This window comes from Gracilinanus agilis, chromosome 3 (assembly GCF_016433145.1).
Source record: "Gracilinanus agilis isolate LMUSP501 chromosome 3, AgileGrace, whole genome shotgun sequence".
In the NCBI taxonomy this organism is placed as follows: Eukaryota; Metazoa; Chordata; class Mammalia; order Didelphimorphia; family Didelphidae; genus Gracilinanus; species Gracilinanus agilis.
The window spans coordinates 142,720,634-142,743,927 of NC_058132.1; the positions used below are offsets into that span (position 1 = coordinate 142,720,634).

The window sequence follows — 23,294 nt, forward strand, 5'->3', positions numbered from 1 at the left end:
GTTGTACAACTGCAGTTCTTCCTCCTATCCAGAAGCTATAGAAACCACCAGTCCTCCTTTAGCCTGGCCCCTTGTCATTATACATGGAAACAACCTTTGAGAAGGGGTCCATCATCCTCACTACCAAACTACCAGACCACTATCATAGGGGCAGGCTGGTAGTCTGGCTAGCTGAAGCACCAAAATACAGACTCTATTAGGTTTATACTTTAAGGTGGTCATTAGGAAGAAGAAAGTTCCTAATACTCCAAAATATTTATAACATTTTTAGAGCATCAAAGAATTGGTAATAAAGTATATGCCCACTGATCCAGGAACAGCTAAGCAAACAGAGGCACATGAATATAATGAAATATTACAATGCCATAAGAAATAAAGAATATGTTGAGGAGGTCACACGACTCTCGAGCTGGAGGCCGAGCCAGAGCTGGAGCCAGCATGGGAATGGTCCTGGTGCACGCGAAGCGGGTGTGAGCATCAGGGTTCATTGAAAAATCCTTAGCGATATTGACTAAGGACATATGTTGACAAGTTCCATAAATTAGTCAATGACTCAGAATGATGGATTCCAAGAAGATTGGAAATGGTTTGCCAGTGGTTAGACAAGACACTGGTATAGGGATATCTTCACTCCACATGGTGGGGTATTTGGGAAAAAAGTGTGATTCAGCTAAAGTTACATCAGATTCATATTGTCCTGCCTGTAGAGAGAAAGGAAAGTTAAAAACTTTAAAGTCTTATCGAATCAGTTTTCAAGAATCTATCTCTTTATGTGAAGATCCACAGTGCATCTATCCATTGGGTTTTAAGTCATTAGAAAACATTATAGTATCTGTTCATGTGGAAAATTACCAGCCTCCTCATAAAAAGCCAAAGAGGAAGATCTTGAAAAGCAGCAGTGTTGTTTCATCTTTGGAACTAGATTCAAAAGAAAATGGAAGCAGCACTTTATTTGATGGTGAATGTATTGTGAACAGTGAGCTTGCTCACAGACCAGATGAATATAATTTGTATAGAACTTCATCAGATTTACCTGTTGTGTTGAAAGACTGGCAGCAGAACCCAAGCAGGGCAGCTGAATCTTTGGAGCACAGTGGGATTCTGGAAGCTGAAATTGCAAACCAGGCAACTGAAGAATATCCTTCAATTGTTGGCTCCCAGACTGAGAATGTTCCAAAACTTGAAATAAGTTCAACCAAATTGGAAGGCCTATTAGAGAATAGATGCTTGCCATTTACTGAATCTACATGTCTTCAGTGGAGAAATGCATATTCTTTGTGTTGGTTAGACTGTATTCTCTCAGCATTAGTGCACTTGGAAGGGTTAAAAAAAAAGCTGTGACTGAACTGTGTTCTAAAGAAGAATCTGTATTCCAGCAATTATATACAAAATATAATCAAGTGAGCATCCTTTTGACAGTTCATCATTTAAATGGAGCTAAAGATGAAAGTTGTACAAAGAATGTTTCAGATAGACTTCGAAAGGCTGAGACTCATCTCAATGAAGTCAGAAACAAAATTTTTGCTAAGCTTCAACCAAAACTTCATTGTAAATTAGCTAATATGGAAAGTCCTGTGTTTGCATTTCCCTTGCTTCTACAAATGGAACCTTTCATCAAAACACTCTTCATGTCATCTTTTTCTTGAAACTTTGAGTGTTCTCAGTGTGGAAACAAATATCAACAGAGTCCCATTGAAGACTTAACCATCCACCATGGCCATCTTCTTTTCTCTTTCCTGACAGAAGTGGTAAAGTGAAGTATGAGCTGTCCCAGGTTTGAAACCCCTGGGTGTTTAAAGAATCTGGTAACCTTCACAAATATACTACCTGACTGGCATCCACTTGATGCTGTCCATTTTGGTCCATGTACAATTGTAAAAGTAACTTACAAAGAAGAAGAATGGTCTTGGAAAAAGTATCTTCAGTATTCATGCTGCACTTTGTAGAAGGCTTGCCTTCTAATGACTTGCAGTTCTATTCATTTCATTTTGAAGGCTTTTTCTACCAAATAACTTGTGTGATTCAATATCAAATAAACGAAAAACATTTTATAACATGGATTTTGAATTCTGATGGAACCTGGCTAGAATGTGATGATTTAAAAGGCCCATACAGTAAAAGATATGAGAGATTTGAAGTTCCTGCTTCAGAAGTTCACATTGTTATCTGGGAAAGGAATATTTCCAAAACAATTGATCAATCCAAAGTGGAGTTTCCATGTAAAAAGATGGAAAGTTTCAGTCTGGGCAATTCCCAAGTAGAATCTTCGGCATTATGCTCTGGTGGTGTTGCAGCCACTGAAATGTTTTCAACATTTGATCAGAAGAATAGCATAAGTGCTCCAACTACCGATTCACTATATACAGTAGCTACAGATCATGAGCACAGTTTACTTTCTGGTCTAGAAGATTTGGTAGACAATGACATCATAACATTGACACTTACAGAAATTCATGTTGATTCTGAAGGCAATCCAATTGAAAATCAACCTGCGATAGAAGATCAGTCTGTGATAAGAGATGAGGAAGTTGTTGAAATGGACACTTTGCAAAAGGAAGAATTAGTATTGGCTTCCTCACAAACAGCTCCATATAATAGGGAAATGCCTGTCCAATCTCAAGCTCTGCCTTCAAGTATTCTAACTCAAAATGGCAGTATTGATCTGAAATCAGATCAGCTGATTCCAGAAAGTACTTCAGATACTATCTCCATGAATAATCCTGTTCAAGTGATTACTCTTCAACAAGGAGAGAAGCCATTACAAATCAAAGAGACAAAAATTAAATTTTCTCCTATTACCTTAGAGAAGGATGCTATATCAAGTACACTTCTTTCAACAAAAGTTGAAAAGTTTTTATAAAAACAAAACATCTTATCTCAAGAATCTAATGTTAAAGTAACAAATAATGCTGTAGGAGATTCCCAAAATATTGTTCTGGGTTCCACAAATAATTCCTCACAGTCACAGAAAAAAAAGTTTGTAGGAAGTTGGGTTAAAGGACTACTAAACAAGGGAGTTTCTTTTATGCCATCTTGTGTCTCAGCTAATGAAAGAAAGGTGCATTTGCAGAAGACAACTGACTTGAATTCTATGGTTAAAAGGGCAAAAAATTTTCGGGGCTTTAAACCTAAAGGTATAACAAATCAAACAAACTCTCAGACACCCAAGAAAACATCTAGATCTGCATGCAACGCACTTTCAGTTCCTAACTCTTCCCCATCAAATATCAGTACACCTTTAATACCCAATAAAGTACTCGAGGGTACAAAGGTTTTGACTAAATCCTTGCATAAAAATTTTCAGCCCCTCTCTAGTGAGATACTTCCTAAGCACAATTTTAATGGAAATGAAAATCACATCTTTTCAGGGACATATGAGAGTCAAACTCATAAACTTAGTCTAAAACTTCTTAAAAAACTTAACGCAAAAAAGCAAAAACTGGCCAGTCTTCAGGCTCTCCAAATAAATGGAAAACCTCCAAAGAAAAGTACAAAACACTTGGCTCAGGATAGATCTCAAGGGAACTCCAGGATCATATTGATGCCACAGATAAATACACTTAATGGTACAATATATTCTGGTATTTCTCTGAATAGTAACCCAACTCATGAAGAATTTTTAGCAGAATTACTGTCTTCTACTACAACTGTTGCCTCACCAGAGCTTTCAAGGGATAGAGAAGATGATTATGATTATCTGGAGATGGTAGATAACCATAACACAACACCTAGCGACTTTGTCTGTGACCTCTCTTCTGCAAATTCAAGCAAAGATCTTAATTATAGTCCTGCAAAACAAAGTCAATATGAAGTTCAGATGGACCCATTAATGAATAATTCTTCTGCTAAAACATTAAACTTGGAAAATCCCCTAAAGACAGATTTTCTTGATGAATTTTTTCCACTTCAGTATTAAATTCTTCATCAGACATAGAATATTTACCTCATTTTGATGAATATATGTTTGACAGTTGAATGTCTGTCATTTTTTAGAATTTAATATTCATATTGTTGCTTAAGAAAAAAAATATTAAATTATGTTTTCAAATAAATTGCATGCTGGCTGTACTCAAAATGTAAATAAAAAAAGAATATGTTGAGTATAAAGCATAGAAAGATTATAGGCTCTATTGCAAACTGAAGTAAGCAGAACCAATAAACAATATATAAATTCACACCAAAAATGTATACTGAAAGAACTACCACCACAAAACAACCAAAAGGAAATACTACAAATCAGTATCCTTCAGACCACTGACCCTCCCTGCTGTCATAGCAATTATCCAGGGCCACAGTCCTATGGAGGAGGGACCTCCTATCTCCCATGCCACCATAAGGCAGGTAAGCCCAAGATCTCATGGAACAGCAGCCCTTCTCAGCTCTGCCTTCCACATGCCCCCTGCCACCATTGTCCAGGGGTAACACTTCTTGTGGACATTTAATCTGGCAATTTGCTCTGCAGGTGTCACAGGTCCTGGCCTTTAGGCAGCCAAGGCTGCCAAAGATGCAAAAAAGGAAATTTTTCACAATCCAAGTCTTTGTTCTTATTAAATAGTTCAACAAATAAAGCTTTACAAATGGAAGTGACAGTATTATTTGCAACTACACCTTGTGGACCTTAGGGCCTTTCTCTCTGTCTTGGACCCCAAATTTCCCTTATATGTTGACTTTCCTTAATAGAATGTGAGCTCCTTGAGAGTAGGGGCTGTTTACTATCCCCAGGACTTAACATCATTCTTTGCATTTAGTAGGTGCTTTTGTCCTTTTTTCAGTCATTTGTTTCTGTATGCATTCCTCAAAACCTGGGGCAGTGTGAATGTAGAGACCAGTTTCATCCATAGAAACTTAGGAGCATGGAAATACCATGGTAATAAACTAGTGATTTTATAGATGAAGGAACTGAGGCCCCTGAGGGCTAACAAAATGAGTGTCAGAAACAAGATTAGAATCCCTGTGCCCTGAATTAGTACTACCCACTTTCCGTTTTTCTCTATGCCCAACTTCAAATATTGCCTCTATTTTTCAGCATGTGTAGTAAAAATTAAAAAACGTTTTGTTGATATCTTTTGTTTTATATCACTTACATCTCTTATATCACTGTACCTTTTCTCTTGAGGGAGCAGTAAGACATTAAACCAACTTGCCCAGCATTACAGTCAGTAGATAATGGGTACATAACTTGAAGCCACACCTTTTGACCCTATCTAGCTTTCTCTCCATTATGTTCCAGTATCCAAGCTACCATCCACATCCCTGCACATAAAGAATAGCTGAATAGGCTGCTCATCTGACTTCGTGCTACAATTTGAGTAATAAGTACTTACTTTTCAACCACTTAATTTTTCCAGTGTAGATGTTTAGACCAAACAACTATGATCATTTACCAGTGTATGTTGAGTGCCTAATCTATTCCATTTCTCAACTCGATTTCTTAAACAGTTCCTACTTACTTCATACTTTTTCATTAATTCCCATGATATTCTAGGTTTTTTATTCTGTGAGATGAATTTTGTTTTTATTTTCTAGCTCTATGAGATAACATTTGTATGATTGATATGACACTGAATAAGTAAATTGTTAGGAAGAATTGTCATTTCTATTATGTTTATTGACCTAACCATGAGGAATTAATGTTTTTCCAATTGCTTAGATCTGACTATTTGTGTGAAAAGTGTTTTGTAGTTCTGATCATATAGGTCCTGGATTTGTCTTGGGAGGTAGATTCCCAGGTATTTTATATTGTCTACAGTTATTTTAAATGGAATTTCTCTTTGTATCTTTTGCTGTTGTGCTTTATTGGAAGTATAGCGATACGGCTAATTTTGTCACTTTATTTCCTTAATTCCAAATTCTTTTCCTGAACATATATTAAATGTTTATCTATGTCCTGAGGAATGGAGTAATTTTTCTTTCCCACCAAGTTCCTGGTCGAATGGTATACCTTTTATCTTCTGTGCTCCAAGAATAGAGTAGGTTGAATGATGCAAAACGACCTTTTTCTAGCAATCTTTGTGGATGTTGTTGCTTTCCTATTGTTATATTCTTAGCAAAGACTTGAGTCTAAGTTTGACAATTAGGATATGGTTTTGCATAGCTTTCTAGGTCCTTTAGGTCCTTGAGATAGTTATTAGTCATTGGAAAAAGCAAAGAAAGTAATGATGCTGGGAACACTTTTCATCATGTGGGGGTTGATTCAGTTTTTGGGTTGAAATACCATTTTATTCATCGCCTCTTTGAATCATGAGTATCATGTGAACTCTACTTTTTATCTTTTAAAAAACCCTATAGATCTTTTAAAAAGAAAGTGATGGGTTGAAGTCAAGCCACTTCGGTGGCAGATTGGCACATATGTCTCCCATTGAAGCTGTTAACCTTTTGAAGGCTATGGCAGCCACATGTCTAGTTTTGCAACCAGGATTTTGTTCAGAGTATGTTTTGGGTATAATTTAAACTAAAACATAAAGATTAAATATGTAATTGAAAATGATTTTGCAGAATGATGCTGAAGGCTATATTATCACAAAAAGGAAATTATAGCAGGCATAAAAATGGCTTACTGTAGAATTGAATCATAGTTTGAGTAGTTGATATTACTCTACTTATGTAAACTAGATGAGATAAAACCTTAAAAGATATTTAGAAAATGACTGAAAATCTTACTGTACTTTTACAGAAACAATGAAGGCCTTGATGCCAAATTGAATGTAAAAGGAGGTTATTTTTCTTGAAGTTAATTTTGTTTGAATTTATTTTGTTAGAAGCTTTTATTATTTAATGGTTTCATACTGTTCTTTGCAGTTGCTTAATGAATTCATTTTGGGGGTATTTTTGTTAAGTTATCAAGTAACCTTGATTGAAACAGGATATTAGGTTTGTTGTTTTTGGCTGCTGAACATTTTCATATTTCAGCTGATTTAAATTTCTGGGTGGTTCATTTGTGTTATTGACTTATAGTCTTCTAATCAGTTTTCAGTGTGTGATTTCTGTCCCAAGTGGCAGACTGACTTAATGAGAGGTACTTAATTAAGTGTATTTTGTTGAACAAATGAGCTTATTGACTATGAATCATCTCCCTCACTCACCCTCATGACAGCAGCAGAACAAAGGAATCAATGTCAAAATGCCTAGATCTGTACTTTGTTTTCTGTGACCCTGGTGCCTTAATTTCATTTATGGCAATATTTATTTTTTCATGAGTCATTTACTAATGTTTTACAGAAGTCCTTAATTGAAGATAATAGACTCCTGGGTTTCTCCTCATAACCAACATACTGAGAAATATGACAAAGTCTAGAAATTGTCAATGTAGGAAGTGCTGTAGAAAGAAGGCCAGACTATTGTTGGAGCCATGAATTAAAATGGCCATTCTGCAAAATAATTTGGACCCCAAAGAGGTCAGAGACAGATTATATATATACATATATATATATTTGCCAAAATATACAAAGCACTATCTGTGATAGTAAAGTGGTGCATTAAGTGCCTATGTATTTTATTTGAGAAAGCTCGAACAAACTTAGGTAGATAGGTAGAGGTAGAAAGACAGACAGACATAGCTAGGTAGAGCAGCTAGTTGGCTCAGTGCCTTCAGCCCTCATGCCTTTAATGAAACTTTCTATGCAGATGACTCCAAGATTTATATATCTTGCTCTAGTCTACCTCCTGAGCTCACTGACATTTCCAGTTAGACATCTCAAATTCAAAATGTCTAAAACAATTTGTTTTGTTTTTCTTCTCCAAACCTACCTCTCTTCCGAATTGACTATTTCTGTCAAGTATACCAACATCCTTTCTAGGTTGGAAATCTTGATGTCATACTTGGCTCTCCACTCTCCCTTATCCCACCTATCTGAGGCAATTGCTGAATCTTGTTCTTTCTATCTCTGTGCTATCTCTCACATATCCTCTGTCTCTTTACCCTAGTCTCAGCATTGTCCTCGTAGAGGTCTCATCATCTATGGCCTGGACTATGAGAGTAGCCCCCTAATTGGTCAATTTACCTCAAATCTCTCTACATTTCAACCATAATTCTGAAGTACATGTCTGACCATGCACACTCTCCTACTCTATAAATTTCAATAGAGAATATTGTAATACATTTTGGGGGGTTTTACAAAGATGTTGAAAATTAGCTCCATGGATGTGGATACTTCCCTGGACCATTAGGAGAAGGAAATATTATCCATTATTAAATCGTGGTGTACAATAGCCAGTATGGGTCAGTTTTTATTGAGAAAAGGCTTATTATGGTGGACTTAAGAGTTTGTATTTCTTTTAACTTTAGCTTCAAAGTATTCTATCACTTATAAGAAGAAACTGAAAGTGAATATGTATTAATGCCCTAATTTGAATAACATGTTGTTTTGTGGGGAAAATGTAGGTGGAAGGATCAACATTCTGTTATATTGTATCTCTGTTTTTCAATCCTTGAAGGCTTGAGAATAAGCTATTCTAAACAGGGACCACTGTTTACTTGTAGGCAACTATCCAAAATATAGGTTTAGTGGCTGGGGGTAGGTGTTAATTTACTTCCCCAGCAATAGCCCACTGTCCTTTATTCTGCTATAGGTGACAGAACTATCACATTTTCTAAATTTAAAATGATTTAGTGCTATTCCTTTTCCATAACTTTATTCTTCTCTAGGGCCAATATCTTAATTGTCAGGAATATAAGTCCCTAGTATTTTATACTGAAGGAGAGAAAAAAAAGAGAAAAAAATATCCTGTTTCATATATTTGTTATATATTTAATATTTACAATATCTTCTAATAAGTTATATTCACTCTTTTTCAAACCACAGATTAGGAATCTCTATTAGAGACATTCTTTAGACTCAAAGTATGGTTAATATGGAACTAGTGTTTTCTTTATTGCTAAAAAGTTTTATTATGTCCATGAGAGACCAAGGCTATATCAGCCATGGAACTTAGTTATAAATAAGATCTTAAAAGAGGAATTGGTATTGGGGAAAATTCTATTTATAAAAAAGTCAATATAGCACAAGATCAAGTGAACATTATATAGTGTTGGAACTCTTTTTTTCCCCCCTCATCCTTCTGAGTGTTATGGGACCTTGTTCCTTAAAATTTCATAGTTGCTTCATTATATGCCTTCTGGAAGCTCACTAAGTATTTGTAAGTTACTTCAAATAATCTTTGGGCTAAAATGATGTTTTACATGGTAGTTTTATTTTATTTTTAATGTTCTCAATGCGAACATATATAATGGAGTGGTGGTCAAGTAGAAGTGTTTTGGTTTAAAAATTGAATAGATAGTGAGTAGAGTCATAAAGCAATTAATCGACAGTCCCTTTTCCAGAATGTTATTGTATTGTGTTGATTTCATTACTGTGTCTGTGGAGAGTAAGATGTTGAGGAAGGGATTGGGTGGGAAGAGTACATGAAACATGATATGAAGATAGCTGATGGGGAGTAGCATGGTGGACGTGGATTAGGCAAAAAATGATGATGGTTCACTCATATGACAAGAAATCAAGAGCCACCATGACAAAAAACTGGAAGAGAGCTAACACACTTGATAGTTATCTAAAGACTTGGATAGACTAGCCCATCACTAGGCAAACTTTTTAAAGAGGGGGCCAAAGGAAAGGAAATGCTCATCTGTCAGTCTGTTCCTAAGGCAACTCTTTTCGAAGTTTCATTGTATTGTATCCTACTCATTGTATTCATCAGATTAGTAATAATGTCCGTGGCAGCATCTGGCATGCAGCCTGTAGTTTGCCCATCACTAGATGAACTAGAACATTAGGCTATCCCTAACAAGATAAAATTTAATAGATGTACATATACAGTCATACTTGGGTTCCAAAACTATACCTCTTCTCTAATATAAGGTGGGGAAAGTACGGATTCTGGGGGGCATTTTTGGTCCTCTGAAAAAAAAATCTTGTTTTTTAAAATTTTATAGCAAACAATTTGTCAGCAGTGTAATATGACAACCAAGGAAGTTAATCAAATCCTGACTGCATTAGAAGGGGCATAATATTTAAGACTGGGGAATGGTGTCATGCTCGTACATTGTCTTGATTGAACCACATCTCAGGTATTGTGTTCAGTTTGACTGTCACATTTTAGGAAGGGCTTTGAGCTAGAAAGGGTCCAGAGGAAAGCAGCTAGGATGCTGACCAGTTTCTAATCTTTGCTATATAAAGATCAGTTGAAGGAAAGTTGGATGATGCACCTGAAGGAAAGATAATTGTTTTCTAGCATATAAAAGGTAAAAAAAAATGAAGCTTGTTGTTCTTGGTCCTTCAGGGCAAACCCAGAAATGGTGGGTGGAAATTGCAAAAAGGCAAGTTTGACATGGTGTATAGGAGGAATAAGGTTCCAAAAAGTTAGAGTAGCACATTTGAACACAGGCTGATTATGCTGTAGAAGGGACTTTTTCAGATGTGGGATGAATTACATGACCTTCTGCAGTCCCTTCTACATCTTGAAGTTTGTTGTTGTTGTTGTTTAAATATATTTCTAAAATCTGCTATTGAAAATTAAATTTTCTTAGCTTTAGGGGGCAGCATCTTTTATAAAAAAGAGCCCCAAACTTCAACTCAGAAGACCTGGGTTCAAATGTATGTTTTTCATATCCTGCTACTATGACCTTGGACAAGCCACTTTGCCATCTTGGATTTGGTTTACTTACCTGTGAAATTAAGATCTATGGTTTGTTTCTTCCTGATTTATATTCTGAGATTACAGGTATCTGATGGTTTTATGCCTAAAAACTTGTAACTACTTGTTTTATCCCAAAGACCCTGCTTTACTCATGGAAAAACAAGATTGGAGCCCAGAATATATAGGGGGCTTACCTCAAGTATAAAAATAAGACTTTTACCAGCATTAGGAAGGCTAAAAATCAGAATAAAATGAGACTAGTGAGCAAAACTATACATATACCCTACACAGATTTTCTTTTATTCCCTCCCATTAAATTGGGAGAAAAAAGAGATTAAAGACGAAATATTTGCTTGAAGTAAATAGGGTGCTGAAACAATGGGAAGACAGATTTTCTCAATTGTGTTTTGCATCTTTTTCTGTTCCAAGGGCAATGATCCTTCTACTGGATAATACAATAGCAATACCTAATGGAATTGTGATGCCCAAAATAAGCAAGGAGGTAATAAGAAAACATTTTACTGCTATTGATAATTCAGGTCGCTTGTACAGATGAGCTCCATTCATCCTCAGGTGCTAAAGAGAGGTAAATGGGTTTGCTGAGCTGCTGTCAGTGATATACAAAAAATCATGGGAAATGGGAGAGGAACCATTGTATGGAGAAAGAAAATGTCCTGATTTTAAGAAAAAAGAAGAAAACAATCTGAAAACTATTTGTTTTTGGACTTGGCCTAAATTCCTGGAAAATCCTAGAATAGATCATTAAAGAGATGATCAACAAACACATAGAAATGGAAGCAATAATTATAAAGTGCTAACATGGCTTCATCTGGAACAAGTCATGCCATACTAACCTTCTTTCCTTTTTTGATATGATGATTAAACCATTAGATGAGGGAAATGCTATTATATTACTTTACCTAGATTTTAGCAAAGCCTTTGATAATATATCTTTTTTTTTATTCTTGTGAAGAAAAAGGAAAGACATAGACTGTTACAGGTTTGTCAGTCACAAATCTTTCTTTGTTTAGTCCATCCTCAACTCTCCTCCCTAATGCACATGTCTTACCATGCCATTGTCCTACTCATTAAACTCTTGTCCCATCCTATCACCTCTAGCATCAAATATAAAATCCTCTGGCATTTAAAATCCTTCATGACCTCTCTCTCGACCTCCTCCACCTTTCAGGTTTTCTTATACCCAACACCACCCTATGTACTCTTCAAACCAGTGAAAACTGGCTTCCCATGATGTTCCTCTAACAATACACTCTAACTTTTTTTTCAACAATTAGTGAAAGGTTTAATTAACATGGCAACTTTCATCGAGTTTCTCCATCAGTATATATAATTCCAACAGATGCCAATAAACTGAGACCAGAATTTAAATGAGAGGAACTAAGCTGAATAAAGTGCTTTTGAAAAATTGGCTAGTACTTTCAATATTCCCACAATCACTGCCCACCCAAAATACATCTTGTTAACTGACATATATTATGGAATTATGGAACATTATGATTCTAGAAAAGTCATATTTCAGATGACACAAAAACTAAATAAATGGCGAATTCATTGTCTCAGCTCTTTTCATTATTTCACCAGTTTAATGAGAAGGAAGCATTTCATACTGAGATCACAACCCTCCCTGTAATTCCATCTGCCTCCTTCATTGCTCCTACTTTTCTTATTTACCAAATAGCATTTTTTCATTTCATAACCAATTATTTTTCAATAGAGATCAAGTCCCCCAGAAGCATTTTTTCTCTAGGTTAAATATCCTTAGTTTGTCAGTGCTGAAAAGAAACCTTAGAATATATTAATTAGAACATTTTTATATTACCTCATTACTTTATTTGAAGCTCATTGTCTAATAATAAATCTAATTCTAACAAGAACATTTATTTTTAACATTCTTTAAAAAATTTTTGAGTTCTGAGTTATCTCCCTTCTCACCTATTTAGAAGCCAAGCTCTATCATATCAGTTATACATGTGAAATCATACAAAACATTTCTTATCTGAATCTTTTTTGTGTTTGGAAATGGATGGGTGTCTTATTAATTATTCCAGTTTTATCTGAATGAAAGCTAGAAAAATACCCCTGTGTTATTCTACCAACTCTTAGAATGTGTGAGGAAATGACCTAAGAGAAGCTAAGTAGTTTCTCCAAAGTCATACAGAATGTTCATCACAGACCTGGAAAGAACCTCTCTTCTGGAGCCCGAGTCTGTTGCTTTTTTCTACTCTGCCTTGTTGGTTTGCTTCACACTTTTATCAGTTTGCCAGTTCTGAAGGTGATTTCCTCTCCCATGCACCCAGTCATTTATCATATGACACTGGCACCATGTATAACATGAAGATGACTGAGTATTTTGCATCTCAGGGCCTCAGTTCCATTACCAGAAAGGTCACACATCTGAATTTGAGTGCCATTTATCACATGATGGGAAATGAGGACTAGTGGCAAACTATGTGTAGCAATTTGAAATGTATAATGATAAGACCAACCTGAGGTGGAAAAATAAGGGGTAAAGGACAGAAGGGTGGTGTTACAAAATTATACAAATTATTATTTACCTCATGGTAAGAGAATGGGCATCCTTTTCTCTCCCATCCAGGAAAAATCTGCCTCATCATTCAGGATCTTACTAAATAACTTCACTTTCATAGTGAAAGCAATGAATAAATGCCTTTTCTGTGGAGTTAGAAGAGCTGAGAATTCAGGAAGAAAAAGCCAATGAAAAAGAAACTGAAGTCATGTATATTTCAGGAACTATACTACAGGGTTCAGTTATTTTAGGGCTTATAGTTGTTTTCCCCAGTTTTTGTGATTTTTTTTTATCACAAAAATCCATGTAAGTCCTAACGGCAGTTTAGTGGCACAGTGGATAGAGTATTGGGCTTAGAGTCCTAAAGTCTTGAGTTCAAATTTATCTTTAATATATTTCATACTTATTAGCAGTATGACCATAGGCAGGTTATTCATTTAGATGTTACCTCAGAAGGCATCTTCAAAGAAAATCCTGAGTGTTTTCCAAGTTTTTGAAGTAATTAACATTACCATTATATATTCTTTTAGAATGTTTTTACTAAGGTTCAAAGCCAGCAGTAGGATCACTTACTTGCTACTGATGAATTTTAGATATTTTTACTCTAATTAGAGAAGAGTCTTGAAAAAACAAGACAATATTCCATTGACTAATATATTGGGTCATCAAACATCAGATAAACTTGCATCTGCCTTGACCTCTGGACTATATGTTAATAGCTTCAACAACAGAAAAAATTTGCCTACAAAACTGAATTTACTGATAAAGGGAATACAAAATAGAACTGAAATGTGTTCATCTTTCCTTTCAACTTCCCTCACCCATTTTAGTCTTCTCAGTTCTTTTCTGCCAGTCTTCTCCTGACCTTAATTTTGATTTAAAGTTTGTATTTAGCATTCTAGTTCTCTCCCTCATTTTCTTCAAAGAATTTCTCAGCATTAGAAAGATAACAATCTTATTCCTTAAAATGAGTTCATTGTTCTTCACTCTGGCTGATGTTGATGTTTGCCATGTTCTATTTTCTGTCTTGACAAAGAGATTAGGTCTCAGCTCTCAAGAGAATGAGATAGGTAAGAATTGGATGGTCCAGATACTACATGGGGTAGAAGATTTTATTCTTTCATTCACAGAAATCATCTATGAGGAATAAACAGATATTGGAATGAGAAGAAGATAGATATGTCATTAATCTGGAAGGAGGTTTCTTATTCCATTCGCTTCTCCCTTTTTCTTACCCTTCATGATTGGAGAACCCAGAGTACTGATAAGAGGGGGAAAGAAAGGTACTTTGTAATAGAAGCTATCATTTATCTTTTCCCTTTAGTCAGTTCTTTGTCTTCCCCAGTCATGATTTTTTTTTTAAAAAATGAAGAGAAAGGGGCAGCAGAGTGGCTCAGTGGATTGAGAGACAGGCCTTGAGACAGGAGATTCTGGGGTCAAACTTGACCTTGGACACTTTGTGATCCTGGATAAGTCACTTAACCCCAAATGCCTAACCCTTACTGCCCTTCTGTCTTGTAATTAATATACAGTATTGATTCTAAGATGGAAGGTAAAAGTTAAAAAAAAAAGTGGAGAATAAGAAAATGTCACAATATAAAAATATTTGCTTACATTAGCACTTGATGGCTCACAACAATCTCACAAGGAAGGTAGAACAAACAGTATTATTCCCAAATGACAGACAAGAAAGCTAAGACTCAAAAGGTTAAGGCAAGTTTTGGATGGTCATACAGATAACTTTGGAATCTAACTTTTTCCCTCATTCTGTCTCATCATACTTTTGAGTGTAAAGGTTTAAAATTTCCAGAAACTCTTGCGATGGCCTAAGTATTATCTGCTTTCTGTCTATCCCTCAGAACTAAAAAGTAAATGTGATTTTTATTTTGACACATACACCTAAAGATGCTTATATTTATATATAAGTACATACTGTATCTAATGAATTCCTCAATTAACTAATCATGTTTAAGATATTGAATTAGAAAAATATTTATTGATGTAATTGTATGCATTTGTTTAGACACACAAAAATTATATCACAACAGATATGAACAGAATATTATAAATTCTAACATAACTGAGTTGGTTTCATTTTGGGAAACAGTCAGAAACTTTAATTGGGTTGGTATAGGGGAAGGAGCATTGTTTTGGGGTCATATTTGCAATGAATTTGGGTTCAAATCTAGGCTCTGCCAACAAATACTTGTATGACTGGGCAAATGATTTAATTTCCATAGATTTGAGTTTCCTTATGAAAAATGAGAAAGTTGAAGTAATTTTTACAAAAGGTTACTTTTAGCTCTGAATCTATAATCCTATGAATCTTGAAAAAAAGCTATGATTTCTGTATCTTCAGGCTCAAGCCTGTGGAAAAAATACTGATTAAATTTTTTTTTTTAAGAATTTGAGAACAAAAGATAAACTCTCTCATCCAGGCAGAATTCTTTGAATTCTTTTACCCTTGTAAGACCCTAACTTTGCTAAATGTGGCACCAGTTTTATTTCTATTTGAAGATTTCTGAAAACTGAATATTTACGTAGATTGAAGCAAGTGTCTCTTACCTTTAGTTACAGATAAGGAAATTGAGGTATATGTTAAGTGACTTGCCTAGGGTGACATAGATAGCATTTAAATTTCAAAAAGAGATTTTGAATTTAACTTAAAATTTAAATTACAAATGGAGATACAAAATTCAGAATATTATACATTCTAATACTTTTTAGTTACTTTAATTTTTGAGAAGCCAAAGGCCAGATTTAAACTCAGGCATTCCTGAGTCTGGGCTGAGCCATCATGTTGTCTTTAAATGACATTCTTAACATTTCCTAATTTTCTTCCACTTCATATTCCTCTCTTTTTATTGCAGTATGTCAAAGAAAACTTTTAACCAGAAAATATATAAACACATTAAAGGTTAGAGAAACTTGTTTCATTCTAAGTGAATCTTCAGTTTTCAAAGATCCTTTTGCTTATTTTTTAAACATTCAACTGGTAGAAGATATGATATAAGGGAAAGATGGAAACCTGGGATGCAGATAAAGTGGAAAGTAGCCAGTATAGAATTGAAGCCAATTGGGTAGTGTTCTGTGGAGATATGAGGAACATGGCTGTAATCCTTGATGATATGACAGATATGGGAAGACTCACTTATCAATAAGATAGTTTCATGTTGCTATCTTCCTCTTCATCCCTATTTTTCATCCATCCTCCTCATCCATCCATCTCCTCTAAAAACAATACTTTTGTTTCAAAGGATAACACTGTCATTGTTTTAGAGCTAGCAAGGATCACAGAAGTCATCCAGTCTCACCCTCTCATTTTATACCTGATGTAACTGAGGATCACAGAACCTATGTGGCATAACTAAGATCATTGAAGTAGTAATTAGCAGACATATCAAGGTTTGGAACCAGATGTGCACTGCCTAGTCAATTAAGATCATAACCCCCTTGAGCATCAGAACATTGGCCTTCTATTTATTTTGTAGCCTTCCAAAACATTTATTATATAACTGCATGACTTCATAACTCCTGAAACTACTTTTACTTCTGACTTCTGACACCAGCTAAGGTATTTTAGGACACTGAAAAAATATACATACAAATAAATATATGTGTGTATATGTGTGTAAGGAAAGTACTGGAGAGGTATGTGAAACATAAATGACAATATAGGGTGCTTAGATGAAAAAAAAATAATGCCCATAAATTAATTTTAGATGTACAGGTTTTATTCCTAACTTGAGCTGATTCTGAGCAATTCTTGCCTCCTTTTACCCTTTAGTTGAGCTGATATTTTATTGGCAGTGCAGAAATACAATAATAAGGCACTCAGGAGTTTAAAGTAAATGTAGTCTTTCTGTATATTTATAAAGCGCTTGGGACATTGTTATATGTTATATGTGTGCTGAAAAATGTGCTCCCAAAGTGCAAATTATAGAGTTTTTTTTTTTATTTCACAAAATATTGTGTTATAAAAAGCTTTTGAGGAACATGTCCAATTATATGTTTATAAAGTTAGCGAGTAGTTTGGTAATAGTTGTGAATTAGGCTTGCCAGTGGTTAATGCTGTTTATGCAACCTGTTTATCAGGGGGACAAATACTGTCTTGTGCCCACATGGTAGGATCAAGTTGGTTACCTTACTAACTCTCCTCATCAAAATTTTCAGTTCCTGTAAATTTTTTGTTTGTATTATTTTTTTTGAAAAACAGTAAGTAGGATATCAGTAGTGATATGTGCATTTTTTAGCTGAAGCATGTGATCTAACTTGTCCATGTAAAGAGCCTCAACTCACCAAAGGACAGTAATTGATCTTCCATTTTTCTTTTAGAGTTTTCAGAAAGAAAATTTCACAAGGGGAATGAGTTTTGGCAAATCATTTATATAAAAACTATGCAGGAAGTCATTCTGGAGAAAGCAACTTGAGTCAGGGGAGTTGTCTTAGTTACTGGTAAAGTTGGCAGTAGCAGGTTGATGATTAAGTAAATGGACTTGGAGAAGAAATTGAGGGTAGGAGAAAGAAAATTAAAGATTAGAACAAATTCATTTCAACTTGAATCCTTTGGGTTTTGTAAAGATATAGGAAACCATGAACAACAGGTTATTTAGGATTTGCACAAAAAGTTTGTGTCCAGTAATCAAATGAAATCTGAGAAGTGTTGTTAACTGAGAGGAAACCTTTTATTTGACTGGTTCCTTTTATTGGAATGGTACAAATGCAGCCTTTCACTGTGTTAATTGGGCATTCAGCAAAGTAGTAATGCCAACATGATATAAAATATGTACTGTTCTCCCTGGAAAGCCTCTGTCTGGTGTGAAGTCCTTGTCTACAATTATGAATGTTGGTAAAGTAATGGAATCCTAGCTGCTAATTAGACCTTCAACTTTTATTATATAGTCCTGATTCAATCAAGGATTATTAAATTACCTTTCCAGGAAATAATACTAATGGATTTGAGCTGTAAGTGGCAAAATGACTTTAAGGAGTATAGGGGCTGAGTATTTCATTGGAGATTTTGGAAGATGTTATGAAAAGGTAGTAGAAAAATTCTGCATTTGCTAACATATTATTGGTCAGTTGTTTGTGGAGAGTCAGAGCCACTTAAATCTATTGAAAGTCATTTGAAGTTTGTTTGAAGATTACAGCTAAATAAAAATAATCACGAGCTAAAGACTGAGCTTCTTTTATTAATCATTCAATTGCTATGATGGTATTTGCCATAATTGTCATAGAGATAGGATCAGTATAACATCCAGGAATTAAATAATTCTTTAACTAGTTTCGTAATTTTTTTTTCAGGATCTGCTATTTTAGGAAAGAGAAAGTTAAATAGAATGGTTTAACTAATGTTAACAGGATCTTATATTTAGAATGAGCAAACTTTAGGGCCATCTAGTCCAACCTTCATTTCACAGAGGAAGAACTTAAGGGCCAGATAAGGTAAGATATATGTTCAAGACCCGTCAAAGATTAAAATAATTATCAAATTTGAAGAATAAGTAAAAATGAGAAGATCTGATATATAATCAGCCAGTTACAGTCTGGCCTTTTAAAACAAACTGACATCTAAAAATGTGAATTGGTTGGAAAAATGCAGACAATAACCTATCACCATTTCCTAAAGAAAATTAAGTAATAAAACTTATCACAATGAAGAGATGAAAAACCATATTAGTCAATAAACACTTCATCACCTTAGACAAGTTATTCTACAAATGATGCAATTTTTAAAACAATGGTAATGAGAGATCAGAAAGGCAAACTGTTGAAAAAATTGAGTTTATTTTTAATATAAATTTAGTTTGATAGCAGTAGTATTGAAACCCAGAAAAGAATAAGGCATAAATTAATATATGAACTTAAAAGCTTAATTACTTTTCAGTGTTTGAAAATGAGAAACAATCTTAAGGGGAATTTTCTTCAGAGAGTTAATTAAAAAGTCATTTAATCTTTGAGAGTATGTAGTCCTGATAATTTCATTCCTAACAATCTTCTTTGGGAATTGTGTGTCTTTCAGCTCTGAAACTACTTCCCAGACCCTTTTTTTAGCTTTCTTACAGAACAAATTCTAATATTTGGCTTTCCAGAAGTGGTTTTGCAAATACTTTGTTAGTGATAATGTACCTCATGCATATATATCTGATGAATCTCTAGTTTAGAAAGGCTGAGATAGTAACATAAATAATAACTATAAAGATCTTCCAAGCATTCCTTTAGAGGGAAGTTCTAGAGAACACCTTTAGAAAGCTCTTGTGTTAATACATGAAAAAATATGTTCTTTAATGATACATTATGTTGAAATTTGGGAATAATACATGTAGGCAAGGCGAATGTATTTGATGCCCAGCTTTTCTGTTTATTTTACCTCCTTAATTTCCTTCTCCCTCTTGGTTTTTATTGCTAATCCATTCTTATTTAATACAAACACATGAGCTGCTGAGGCAGCAATCCCAGTTTTATATGTAAACTGTTTTGTTTAGCTTATCCTAGTATTCTGTCTGATAGAGTTATATTACTATGTCCATGAGTACCTTTTGATAATTGAGAAAGCTTCAGCTCTATGGGGAAATCGTTTATTGTTTCTGATTATTTGGTAGTTGAGATAATTTTATGAGCCAAAAAAATTTCAGAAATATTAAGTATTGGTATTATATGAGGTTATGTTTTGACAGAATTTCCCTGGAAAAAAAAGGATATTTCCTAGCATATCATCAGAGTCTCTTATTTGATATCCAGTTTCCTTTGGTTGGCTCATGTTAAGGACCTAATTCCTGAAGTCCCTAGTGTCTTTATGAAAAGGGAGAGAGAAGGAAAGCTGGGACCAGCATTTGATATGACTGAACAGTTGCTAAAGTTTTGTTCCCAGTAAATAATTTGCATGAGAATAAGGGGTAACAAGGGCATTGGGGGGGACTTAATTGCCTGGCCTTGAGAGGGATGTAATTCTCTTTTCAATCAGTTGAAATAATGTATTCATAGGACAATTAAGAACTGACACAATTGTGCTTGTTAACAGGGCAACCTAGACATGGTATATCAGTGTGTCCAAAGAAATAGCAGCATGAGCTCCATGGAAGTAGTGAATGAGTGAGAATAAACCCTTTCCCTTTCAATATGACAACACTTATCTCAATTTTTTTTTTTTTGGTGTTGGGCAATTTCCCCTGTCAGTCTACCCCTACCTTGATCTTCCTTTCACATGCATCTGTATTTATCCCATCATTGATAAAACTGGCTGCAGGCTAACTCTCTTCTAAATGATGGAAGCTTGGATTGATAAATAAAACTAGCTGTTAGATGCAGCCAACTCTTAGGGGCTGTTAGAAATAGAAAGATCTTTCCAAGCATTTCCTTGAGGGTGACACTCTATCGGAAATCTTTAGAAAGCTCTTGTGGTGATATGTGTAAAACATGTTCCTTAATAATATATGTCCATGATTATCAGATAAATGGAGTGTTAAAAGATAAATTAAGTAATCTGATTGGTTAACCAGGAGGATGTTTATCCTCTATGAATATTTTGGGCATATGAAAGGCAACCATTATCTATTGAGAAAGGGTTGTTTTGTTGGTCTTGCTGTGTGTGTATGTAAAATGTCCCTTTTCCTCCTTCTTTTTCATTTACTACAGCAGTAATGGGTGTCTATGACTTGTATAGAATTTCCTGGGGATTAAGAAAGGACTGGTTCAAATTAATGGCCTTTGGCTGTGCCTCAGGCCATTAGCTTCTCCCAGGAAAGGCCTGGGCACCAGGATTGTCTGTGCTTAATTACAATATTTGCATTTCTCTACTGGCCTTAGTTTTCAGAGATTTTCATTGAACCTTTACAATCATAATTTATATATATATATGTGTGTGCATATGTAGGCATCAATATCCATATATCACTATTCACACAGACTCACCAGTGAAGTGAATAGACTTTTCCCAGATGAATTGTTACATGAAACAAAGCTAAATCTGTCTTTGGTTTTGCATGTGTATTGTGGGCCTGGAGTGGGCTAAGGAAGCTAGCCTTTGGGATTTGGATTCTTCCATGACTGATAAACACATAACTCCTCTCTGATAGTGTAACATCATTTAGAGTGGTGTTACCACCCTAGTTTAAAAATGGTTTAAATTTGTTTTAAAAGTTCTTAGCACAAAAAAAAATTATTTCATTTAAAGGTGAAAAAGCAAAGCCGAGTCTCTAATTGACCCTGCATACACACAAACTAACCATTTTGTCAGTCTGATTACTATTACATAAGAATGAAAGAATAATTTATTTTTTAAGTTATAAACAGAAATGGAACATTGTGATGACCTATCCCTTCTATTTAAATGAGAAGTATTACCGAAAGTATATTTAGAAGATCAAAATTGGTTTCTACACAGGCTCTTTGTTGGTAATTGAGAATTGTAGTGAGGCATTCTGTTTCAATACTATCTATTATAGGCACTTCTGAAATATCAACCCTGAAATAGAATAATCCACCATAAAGTGATGCTGATTCTAGCTCAATGCTTGAAGTAAGCCGTGGCCTTAAACTCCTCTCCTTTGTATCTGTGAGCAGTTAAGAGAACAACATGGCATAATTCTACCACATTTCTTTGCCAGATATATTGAATCTGGTTATCTCATGAATTCCTGGTCCACCCCCATTCCTGACATTCATTGTATTCTAGTGCTTAGCTTGAAAAATGAGGCACTTCAGACGGTGCCTACTTTTAAGAGATTTTCACTTATGTAATTTATTTCATTTCTGGACACTTTTATTTGGTGACTCAATGGTGTCTTTTAATCACAGAATGAGTTTCCTGAAAGGGACTTTAGCAACAACCTAGTCTAGTTTGTACATGGAAGAAATCTCACTATAACAAGACTGACTTGGCCTGAAGATCTCTAAAGATGGGGAACCAACCACCTCCCTAAGCAGCCTGTTCCACTTTGGGACAGGTGCAATTGTTCAGTAGTTATGTTTTTTCCCTGACAACAAGCCTAAATTTACTCTTTGCATCTTCTCTCCATTGCTCCTAACTTTTGCCTATGGAGGCAAATGGAACAAGTCTACTATGTCCTACATATGGCAGCCCTTCAAATTCTTGAAGATGATTTCTATGTTCCCCTTGAATTTTCTTTTCCCTTGGCTAAATGTGCTCAATTTGGTCAACTTATTTTCATATGTTATGGACTTTTAGCCCTTCACCATCCTAATTACATTCCTTTGGACACTCTAGAGCTTCTCAATGTCCTCCTTAAACTATGGACCCTAGAAATGAACACAATGCTCCAGATGAGGGTTGAATACAATGGATTTTTCTCCTCCATATTTCTGGAAGCTCTGTCCATTTTTAATGTAGACCAAGATCATATTGGGTTTTTCTTTTGTTTTGACTACTAGAGCACATTGATGCCTTATATTGAACCTGCTGTCCCAAGGTCTTTTTTCATGATTTTTAATAACCCTTACCTTTCATCTTAGAATCAATACTAGGTATTAGATCCAAGGCATAAGAGTAAGTAAAGTATAGGCAATGGCAGTTAAATGATTTGCCCAGGGTTATACTGGTATGAAGTGGCTGAGGCCAGATTCAAACCCAGATCCTCCCATCTCTGGGCCCGGCTCTCAAGTCTACTGAGCCACCTACCTGCCTCCTTTTTTCACAATTTTTAGTGCATAGACCTAATGCTTTATATTTATCCCTATTGGATTTCATCTTCTTAGATGCAGATCAGTATTCTAGCCTATCAGATCTTAATATCCTAATTTTGTCATTTACTATATTAGCTGTCCTTCCCAGCTTTGTGTCATTAGCAATTAAAAAAAAAGCACCTTACCTTCCATCTTAGAATCAATACTTAAATATCCCCTTCTCCAATCTCTACTGTTTTCTGTGATATTTCGTGATGATGATATTCTATGACCTTCACTGAATATGACATCTGCCTTTGCTTTCAGAACCTGAAGAGATACCTTATCTGTTGTAAATGAGTCAAATTCCTCCAAGGGAAGCTAGGTACTTTTACAAGCTTCTTCCTCATCCTAAGTATCAACTCTGTTCATAATTTCTCTTTTGTCAGTAGTGTAAAAGCCATTATCCATTGTAGAGAAAATGGACAAAAGT

At 35.0% G+C, this 23,294-nt stretch overlaps 2 protein-coding genes across 2 annotated transcripts in view; both read left to right on the forward strand.

Annotated features, from left to right (window-relative positions):
• Positions 1–23,294, forward strand: part of ATP8A2 (ATPase phospholipid transporting 8A2) — a 727,903-nt gene that overhangs the window by 239,125 nt on the left and 465,484 nt on the right. The gene's annotated exons all lie outside the window — the stretch shown is intronic.
• On the forward strand, positions 559–3,975 carry LOC123240598 (SUMO-specific isopeptidase USPL1-like). The gene is given in 7 exon segments (XM_044668291.1): positions 559–1,326; positions 1,329–1,686; positions 1,789–1,866; positions 1,869–3,515; positions 3,518–3,552; positions 3,554–3,899; positions 3,902–3,975. Coding segments are annotated over 7 exon segments (3,306 nt in total).